We start from the raw sequence: 10227 nt of genomic DNA on the forward strand, positions 1-10227 counted from the left end.
TTCTTCTCGGGATGGAACATTTTTAAAATACCGGGGAAATATTCAACGCTAGTGTGTATGTTTAAGTATGAGAGACTCACCTTCTATCTCAGCCCGGTTGACAGACTCACCTTCTATCTCAGCCCGGTTGACAGACTCACCTTCTCTCTCAGCCCGGTTGACAGACTCAACTTCTCTCTCAGCCCGGTTGACAGACTCACCTTCTCTCTCAGCCCGGTTGACAGACTCACCTTTCTCTCTCAGCCCGGTTGACAGACTCACCTTCTATCTCAGCCCGGTTGACAGACTCACCTTCTATCTCAGCCCGGTTGACAGACTCACCTTCTATCTCAGCCCGGTTGACAGACTCACCTTCTATCTCAGCCCGGTTGACAGACTCACCTTCTATCTCAGCCCAGTTGACAGACTCACCTTCTATCTCAGCCCAGTTGACAGACTCACCTTCTATCTCAGTCCAATTGACGGCCACCTCGGCTATGGGGATCTTAAAGCACTGAGCGATGTACAGCAGCTCCACGTCAAAGGCCCTGTGAAACAGCACAACACCATATTCAGTACTAGTCCTTGACTAGTAAACTTTTGTTTTCCGTCATGATCAAGTTGTTTAGAGAGACTATACCAGTGCACCGTTCATTCAAATTGTAGTTATTTGACGTACAGATCGTGAAGAATTGTGCGTTAATGGTCCCGTCCAGAGAGAGAGACCGTACCATTGCTCCATTCAAATTCAAGTTGTGGTTATTGTGCGTTAGTGGTCTCGTAAAATGAGAGACCGTACCACTGCGCCAGAGAGAAGGTCTTGCACTTTTCCCCATACGTTTTCTTGTTTAAATTAAGCCATCTAATTACTATGTAATAACCATCATTCACAACATGAAAATATAAGGAGAGGTAAAATTTAGTCCTTCAGATGATTTTTTGAAGGGGTTAGAATAGAACTACAACTTCCCTGCTATTATATAATTTCTTATAGCAGGTATTGGTATAACAAATAGAGAGACCTTACTATCGCACCAAGTGCAGGGAGGATAATTATTTTAACTAAGTAGAATACAATAGGAGGTAAACACCAATACGTTTTGGTATTGGGTGAGCGGTTAAGTTAGCGTTTGGGGAGGGGGGGGGGGACCTTACCATCGCTCCACGTGTAGGGAGGAGAAGGTCTTGAGGGCGGCCTCGCGGGTGAAGAGCTTGAAGCCACACTGCGTGTCCTTGATGCCTCGCACACAGAAAAACCAAACCAGGAAGTGGAACCCATACATCAGGAACGTACGGAACATAGACCGCTACCATGGAAACACAAACAAAACAAATCCATCTACAAGACCAAGGTGTCTGTTTTTTTGGGGCATCTATGCATTTCATAACAGGTTTACGTAGGTGAGAGAGAGTGTGAGTGAGTGAGTGAGATGGCAGAAAGAGAGCGTGAGATGGCAGAAAGAGAGAGTGAGATGGCAGAAAGAGTGAGATGGCAGAAAGAGAGAGTGAGATGGCAGAAAGAGTGAGATGGCAGAAAGAGAGAGTGAGATGGCAGAAAGAGTGAGATGGCAGAAAGAGAGAGTGAGATGGCAGAAAGAGTGAGATGGCAGAAAGAGAGAGTGAGATGGCAGAAAGAGTGAGATGGCAGAAAGAGAGAGGGTACCGAAGCGACTGCCTCCTCCTCCAGGTGTGCTCTGGACCCACAGGATATAGCCATGTTCTCCTGTAACACACAAACATTTCATTATTTAACCGGGATCAATACAGAAAGTCCGATTGAAATCAAATCAAATTTTATTGGTCACATACACATGTTTAGCAGATGTTATTGCAGGTGTAGTGAAATGCTTGTGTTCCTATCTCCAACAGACAGTGCAGTAGTATCTAAACATTCACAACAATACACACAAATCTAAAAGTAAAAAAACGTAATTAAGAAATATATAAATATTAGGATGAGCAATGTCAGAGTAGCAATGACTAAAATACATTAAATTAGAATACAGTATATACATATGAGATGAGTAAAGCAGTATGTAAACATTATTAATGTGACCAGTGTTCCATTATTAAAGTGGCAAGTTAATCCTTGTCTATGTACATACGGCAGCAGCTTCTAAGGTGCAGGGTTGAGTAACCGGGTGGAAGCCGCCCAATGATGACTATTTAACAGTCTGATGGCCTTGAGATAGAAGCTGTTTTTCAGATTCTCGGTCCCAGCTTTGATGCACCTGTACAGACCTCGCCTTCTGGATGATAACGGGGTGAACAGGCAGTGGCTCGGGTGGTTGTTGTCCTTGATTATCTTTTTGGCCTTCTTGTGACATCGGGTGCTGTAGGTGTCATGGAGGGCAGGTAGTTTGCCCCCGGTGATGCGTTGGGCAGACCGCACCACCCCTAGAGAGCCTTGCGGTTGAGGGCGGAGCAGTTGCTGTACCAGGCGGTGATACAGCCCGACAGGATGCTCTCAATTGTGCATCTGTAAAAGTTTGTGAGGGTCTTAGGTGCCAAGCAGAATTTCTTCAGCGTCCTGAGGTTGAAGAGGCACAGATTGTCAGTGATGTGTCCGCCAAGAGACTTGAAGCTTTTCACCTTCTCCACTGCGGTCCCATTGATGTGGATAGGGGCGTGCCCTCTCTGCTGTTTCCTGAAGTCTACGACCAGCTCCTTCATTTTGTTGATGTTGAGAGAGAGGTTATTTTCCTGGCACCACTCCGCCAGGGCCCTCACCTCCTCCCTGTAGGCTGTCTCGTCATTGTTGGTAATCAGGCCTTCTACTGTTGTGTCGTCTGCAAACTTGATGATTGAGTTGGAGGGGTGCGTGACCACGCAGTCGTGGGTGAACAGGGAGTACAGGAAAGGGCTGAGCACATACCCTTGTGGGGCCCCTGTGTTGAGGAGCAGCGAAGAAGAGGTGTTATTTCCCAACTTCACCACCTGGGGATGGCCCGTCAGGAAGTCTAGGACGCAGTTGCAGGTGGGGTGGGGTTCAGACCCAGGGCCTCCAGCTTGATGATGAGCTTGGAGGGTACTATGGTGTTGAATGCTGAGCTGTAGTCAATGAACAGCATTCTTACATAGGGATTCCTCTTGTCCAGATGGGATAGGGCAGTGGGCAGTGTGTCTGTGGACCTATTGGGGCAGTATGCAAATTGAAGTGGGTCTAACGGTCCCGTGTGGCTCAGTTGGTAGAGCATGGCGCTTGCAACGCCAGGTTTGTGGGTTCATTCCCCACGGGGGGACCAGGATGAATATGTATGAACTTTCCAATTTGTAAGTCGCTCTGGATAAGAGCGTCTGCTAAATGACTTAAATGTAAATGTAAATGTCTAAGGTGACAGGTAAGGTAGAGGTGATATGATCCTTAACTACCCTCTCAAAGCACTTCATGATGACAGAAGTGAGTGCTACGGGGCGATAGTCGTTTAGTTCAGTTACCTTTCGCTTTCTTGGGAACAGAAATAATGGTGGACATCTTGAAGCAAGTGGGGACAGTAGACTGGGATAGGGAGAGATTGTCCGTAAACACTCCAGCCACTCCAGGAATCGACTAGGGATGCAATCTGGCCCGGCAGCCTTGCGAGGGCTAACATGCTTAAATGTCTTACTCACGTCGGCCACGGAGAATGAGAGCCCACAGTCTTTGGTAGCAGGCCGCGTCCGTGGCATTGTGTTACCCTCAAAGTGGGCGAAGAAGGTGTTTAGCTTGTCAGGGAGCAAGACGTCGATGTCCGTGACGTGGCTGGTTTTCCTTTGTAATCCGTGATTGAAGTCAATAGACCAGAGCAAGCTAGATCGACTCAGGCTTTTATTAAGCTAGCCAGCTTCAGTTAGCCAGCTTCCGTCAGTTAGCCAGCTTCAGTTAGCCAGCTTCCGTCTCAGTTAGCCAGCTTCATCTTCAGTTAGCCAGCTTCAGCAAGCCAGCTTCCGTCAGTTAGCCAGCTTCCGTCAGTTAGCCAGCTTCCGTCAGTTAGCCAGCTTCCGTCAGTCAGCCAGCTTCCGTCAGTCAGCCAGACAGCTTCCGTCAGCAAGCCAGACAGCTTCCGTCAGCAAGCCAGACAGCTTCCGTCAGTCAGCCAGCTTCCGTCAGTCAGCCAGCTTCCGTCAGCCAGCTTCCGTCAGTTAGACATTCAAGCTCAGGCTTCATCCGTACTCCGACGGTAGACTTCGCTCGCTCCGTCTGCCACAAATTCTAGCAGGCTTGGAACTGAGCGTGTCACACATGGCTAGTTGAACACCAAACTCTTTATTGAGACAACGCCGAAACATCAATCCACGGACGTGTCAGTACCACATTTTCATTTGTGCCAAAAAGCAAATTCAGCAGGATATTACTTAACGTTAATGCAGTCTTCGGTGTGCATATCAAATACACAAGCACCTCCTATCTTCGGTGTGCATATCAAATACACAAGCACCTCCTATCTTCGGTGTGCATATCAAATACACAAGCACCTCCTATCTTCGGTGTGCATATCAAATACACAAGCACCTCCTATCTTCGGTGTGCATATCAAATACACAAGCACCTCCTATCTTCGGTGTGCATATCAAATACACAAGCACCTCCCATCTTCGGTGTGCATATCAAATACACAAGCACCTTCTATCTTCGGTGTGCATATCAAATACACAAGCACCTCCTATCTTCGGTGTGCATATCAAACACACAAGCACCTTCTATCTTCGGTGTGCATATCAAATACACAAGCACCTCCTATCTTCGGTGTGCATATCAAACACACAAGCACCTTCTATCTTCGGTGTGCATATCAAATACACAAGCACCTCCTATCTTCGGTGTGCATATCAAACACACAAGCACCTTCTATCTTCGGTGTGCATATCAAATACACAAGCACCTCCCATCTTCGGTGTGCATATCAAATACACAAGCACCTTCTATCTTCGGTGCGCATATCAAATACACAAGCACCTTCTATCTTCGGTGCGCATATCAAATACACAAGCACCTTCTATCTTCGGTGTGCATATCAAATACACAAGCACCTCCTATCTTCGGTGTGCATATCAAACACACAAGCACCTTCTATCTTCGGTGTGCATATCAAATACACAAGCACCTCCTATCTTCGGTGTGCATATCAAATACACAAGCACCTTCTATCTTCGGTGTGCATATCAAATACACAAGCACCTCCTATCTTCGGTGTGCATATCAAATACACAAGCACCTCCTATCTTCGGTGTGCATATCAAATACACAAGCACCTTCTATCTTCGGTGTGCATATCAAATACACAAGCACCTCCTATCTTCGGTGTGCATATCAAATACACAAGCACCTTCTATCTTCGGTGTGCATATCAAATACACAAGCACCTTCTATCTTCGGTGTGCATATCAAACACACAAGCACCTTCTATCTTCGGTGTGCATATCAAACACACAAGCACCTCCTATCTTCGGTGCGCATATCAGATACATGAGCACCTTGCTGTCTTCGGTGTGCACATCAGATGCACAGAGCACTCTGGCTATCTTTGACGTGTTCAAACTCACGGGTACCACCGATCATCGGCGTGCTGTATCCAATGCACTGGCAACTGCCATCTATCGGATGTACATGTGTATGGTTGGTTCCTGACTGGAACTGCCATCTATCGGATGTACATGTCGTATGCGTTAGCGTCTCCTGATCTGTGGAACTGCCAGTTGCGTTATGGATTACATAGTGTCATGAGACTCTGGTTCTCTGACTGGATCAGCCATCTATGGATTACATGTCTATGGTTGGTTCCTGACTGGAACTGCCATCTATGGATTACATGTGTATGGTTGGTTCCTGACTGGAACTGCCATCTATGGATTACATGTGTATGGTTGGTTCCTGACTGGATCTGCCATCTATGGATTACATGTCTATGGTTGGTTCCTGGCTGTCAGTTTGCCTTTCGCAAATGTCAAAATACAAATCGCGTTGTAAAACGTAGTTGGGAAAGCAAACGCGGTCCTTAGTAAAATGTGATAGTTCTTTTTTTTAATTATTTTACCCCCTTTCTTCTCCCTAATTTCGATCTTGTCTCATCGCTGCAAGTCCCCAACGGGGTCGGGAGACAAAGGTCAAGTCACGCGTCCTCTGAAACATGACCCCGCCAAACCCACGCTTCTTAACGCCACGCTTAACCCGGAAGCAACTCGCATCAATGTGTCGGGAGGAAACCTGCAGGCGCCCTCAACCCACCACACGGAGTCGCTAGAGCACGGCGAGCCAAGTAAAGCCCCCCCCCGGCCAAACTCTCCCCTAACCCGGACGACGCTGGGCCAATTGTGCGCCGCCCTATGGGACTCCCGATCACAGCCAGTTGTGATACAGCCTGGGATCGAACCCGGGTCTGTAGCGACTCTAGCAGATGGTTGCACCGCTCAGGAGACCATGTGATAGGTATTTTAACATGACAATTTCTTTACACACAAAAAAACCATTTGATTAATAAAAGATGTAATCAGTCATCTTGAAGGGGAGGATGACACAATCTTTGTTAGAGGGAGGGTATCTGCTTTTCATTGGTCCTCATCTTGTGGCTCAGACACTTCATTCAGGATAAATGGAGTTAGCCCTGAGTCAGCCTGCACCCGGAGCAGGTTCATTCTGATGGATTCGTTGCCATAGAAACGTCCCTGGCTAAAAGATGAGCCACTTTCATGGTACCGGTTATCCTGAGTTGAACTCAGAGTTGACCAAAGCTACCTGGCTAACTCGTCAAACCTGACCGGTAGTACAGGGCTCTGGTCAAAACAGAAACATGGTTATGTAGCCTAGTCAGGGAAATTACATTTATATTCTAGACCAAAAAAAAAAAAGCTAAAATTATAAACACCCACTGGTTTGATGTTCACGTCGTGAAGGCCGGCCTCCACCTTCTCCACGTCTGCAAACTTAGTGGCTCCGTCCGCGTCAGCCATCAATATCAGCTTCCCTCTGGAACTCAGAGTACCCTAACACACACACACACACACACACACACACACACACACACACACACACACACACACACACACACACACACACACACACACACACACACACACACACACACACACACACACACACACACACACACACACACTTCTAAGTTGAATGTGAGAGTTGTAGTGAATGGCGTTCTGTTGTTAAAGGCAGCGTTCTGTCCAGTGAGGCAGTACGGAGTTACAGCATTCAAGATAATAACCTGATTTTAAATGAGGCAGTTGCAGTGAGCAGAGATATAGAATTAAATATATGTATATTGTGTATCTCTAAATTTACGAGCAGAGCTCTCACCATCCTGTGTGTGTGTGTGTGTGTGTGTGTGTGTGTGTGTGTGTGTCTCCCCCTCCTGTGTGTGTGTGTGTGTGTGTGTGTGTGTGTCTCTCACCATCCTGTGTGTGTGTGTGTGTGTGTGTGTGTGTGTGTGTGTGTCTCTCACCATCCTGTGTGTGTGTGTGTGTGTGTGTGTGTGTGTGTGTGTGTGTGTGTGTGTGTGTCTCACCATCCTGACGGCCCCTCCTTTCCCTCTGTTTTCCACCAGGGTCAGGACTCGGACTTTGTCTGCGCCATACTTCCTGGTGTACTGCAAGGCAACCTGGGAAGGACAACGCCAATACGTACACTTTACTATTACACCTATACATGTCCTGGTGTCCTGCAAGGCACCCTGGGAAGACAGGGCCAACACGTTAAACTATTACTCTTACAAATACATACGTGCCTCTAACCCTCCAAAAGGTGGTCTGATTCTACCATTTTATACAGAGGAACAATATTTCTGAAAGACATATTGTTGTCAACAGCAACAACAGTGTTTATAACAGATAGTCAACACCACGGTGTGGTACCTCTGTTGTTTGGTCACTGCTGCCGTCGTCCACCACAATGACCTCATAGGTAAACAACGGCTGCTGTTTCTGTAGGGAGAGAGAGAGGGAGAGACAGAGAGAGAGAGGGAGAGGGAGAGAGAGACAGGAGAGAGAGAGAGAACAGAGAGAGAGAGGGAGACACATAGAGAGAGAGAACAGAGAGAGAGAGGGAGAGGGAGACACAGAGAGAACAGAGAGAGAGAGGTAGAGACAGAGAGAGACAAGAGAGAGAGCGAGAGACAAGACAGAGAGAGAGAGAGAGAGAGAGAGAGAGAGAGAGAGAGAGACGAGAAAACAATATTTTGATGTTCTTTTTCTAGTATATTCTTTGTTTTGATCGTATCATTATTTATTATTTTAGTCACATTAAATATAATCTGGCGCTGGATTATTTTAGTCGGTTAACATCATGTATTTCAGAGAGTGTTTGCAGTCTGCAATTTGATAAAGGAAAACGTTGAAACTTTAACTAAAAAGAGGGGATGGGTCAACTACCAACACATTAATTGTAAATCATTACTGCCATCTGGTGGCTACTTTGAACAATGACAGCATAATGATTTTCACGGCTGGTTGTTGACGTCACAATGTGAAGAGTTTAGAGCTGTAACTCATGGTTAATTTATCAACTAAAAAGGCTGTTTACACAGTCAGACAAATTCTGATATTTCTTCCACTAATTGGTCTTTTCACCAATCACATCAGATCTTTTTTTTTTTACCAGATATCTTTTTTAGAGCTGATCTGATTGGTCAAAAGACCAATTAGTTAAAAAAATAAAAATAGATCAGAACTGGGCTTCCTGTGTAAACGCAGCCTAAATTAGGTGTGGAACAAAATCCTGCACACACTGTCCCGCCATAATCATATTTTGCTTCTTACTTTCATTCCTAACAGTGGGAGTGGCCACTCACCTGTCTGTTCTCCAGGTATCCCATAGCTTCCTCCATCATCACAGGCACTGCAACGGCAAAATACATATACCAGGTCACACATATGTAGTCCATGGCTGCGTTTACACAGGCAGCCCAATTCTGATGTTTTGCTCAATTGAAAGAGCTGATCTGAATGGTCAAAATACTAATTATTAGTGGCAAATTATCAGTATTGGGCTGCCTGTGTTGAACACAGTCTATCCCAGGTATAAATTGGACAAAAAAAGCCTTGAAGCCAAGGTTGACGCTAGTCACTAGCTGCAAGGCAATGCAAGCTGTTATTGCAAGCTATTGCAATCTGTTGTTACAATCTGTTATTGCAAGGCTAGCGCTGAATATGATACTACTGTCTCATCCACCTTTAACTCCTAAGAGGAAACATGATCAGGGGAAATGTGTGTGTGTGTCTCTCTGTCTGCCCACCCACTTCTAGCTCCTCGTTGTGAGCAGGCACTACCAGAGAGCTTTCTGTCTATCTGTCTGCCAATCCACCCGTCTATCTATCTATCTGCCCGTCCGTCCGTGACTCACTTCGTAGCTCCTCATTGTAGGCAGGCACTATTACAGACAGCTCCAGGGAGCTGGGGTCATGAAGGCTGGGGAAGGGCTCCTTCTCTCCAGTCGCGGTCAGGAACAACTTCTCCTTCTCATGACGCTTCAGGTCCACCATCCCGGCAGTCAGATGGGCTATCAGCAGCACCTGTCAAATAGAATCACAACAGAGTTAAGAATCAGCTTCTAGATTGTTCTGTCTGTCTGTTTTGGTTCCGTTGATTCTATATTCTTGTCAATATGTAAACAAAGACATTAAGGCATATTACATAGCATTCAAAGCTATGATTGATTGATTGGATGCACACAGAAGGGCCCTCTCCCTCATTCTGACAGTTCAGTAACCTGTCAGAATGAACGACAAGACTTTGACATACTACAGTATTTGTCTAGCAGGTAATGGTGTAAGTGTAACACTTACCACTATCAAAGCAGCCACTGCCAATGCAACCAGACAGGGAATTATTTCACATAGACAATCCATTCTCCCATTCCCTGTAGCATAGACAAACACCTGCAGTAAGGAGAGAGTGGCTAGCTACCGTGGCTAGTTAGCCTGCTAATAAACTTAACTGTACTGTTCCGTGGCGAATATCTCTGACAAACACTCTTCGGAGGAGAGGTAAAGATAGAATATCATAGCCGTAATATTTCCATTATTGTATCGGGCGGATCAGTTTGAACTTAACTTCCAGTCACAGGGAAACACCTACGCGGAAGTAACTCCAGGCAGAAAACCACATCATCAAATGTGACCTAAGCGATTTACATCGAATTAAACTATGACCCCTGCTGGCTTGGAGTACGAAGTGTGCAACGCTTATTCTTTGCCTTCCAACCTTTTATTTTACAAGATAAATTCAAGGTTTAAATGTGCAAGTTGATCTGGTATCGCGATAAC

The 10227-nt window shown here is 46.0% G+C and overlaps 1 protein-coding gene across 3 annotated transcripts in view; it reads right to left on the reverse strand.

The window, feature by feature from the left end:
- Positions 1–10227, reverse strand: part of alg5 (ALG5 dolichyl-phosphate beta-glucosyltransferase) — a 28793-nt gene that overhangs the window by 18081 nt on the left and 485 nt on the right. The window contains exons 1-9 of one of the 3 annotated variants that reach the window (XM_071364920.1): positions 9900–10183; positions 9306–9474; positions 8754–8800; positions 7819–7887; positions 7473–7565; positions 6826–6939; positions 1643–1702; positions 1135–1286; positions 442–527 (exon numbers count right to left, since the gene is read on the reverse strand). In XM_071364920.1, coding sequence (XP_071221021.1) covers positions 442–527; positions 1135–1286; positions 1643–1702; positions 6826–6939; positions 7473–7565; positions 7819–7887; positions 8754–8800; positions 9306–9444 — 760 coding nt within the window. In that variant the 5' untranslated portion in view covers positions 9445–9474; positions 9900–10183. Of the gene's footprint in view, positions 1–441; positions 528–1134; positions 1287–1642; positions 1703–6825; positions 6940–7472; positions 7566–7818; positions 7888–8753; positions 8801–9305; positions 9475–9747; positions 10184–10227 lie in introns of those variants that run through there. The other 2 variants (XM_071364919.1, XM_071364921.1) reach the window with 2 other exon arrangements.

This window comes from Salvelinus alpinus, chromosome 24, assembly GCF_045679555.1.
Source record: "Salvelinus alpinus chromosome 24, SLU_Salpinus.1, whole genome shotgun sequence".
Lineage (NCBI taxonomy): Eukaryota > Metazoa > Chordata > Actinopteri > Salmoniformes > Salmonidae > Salvelinus > Salvelinus alpinus.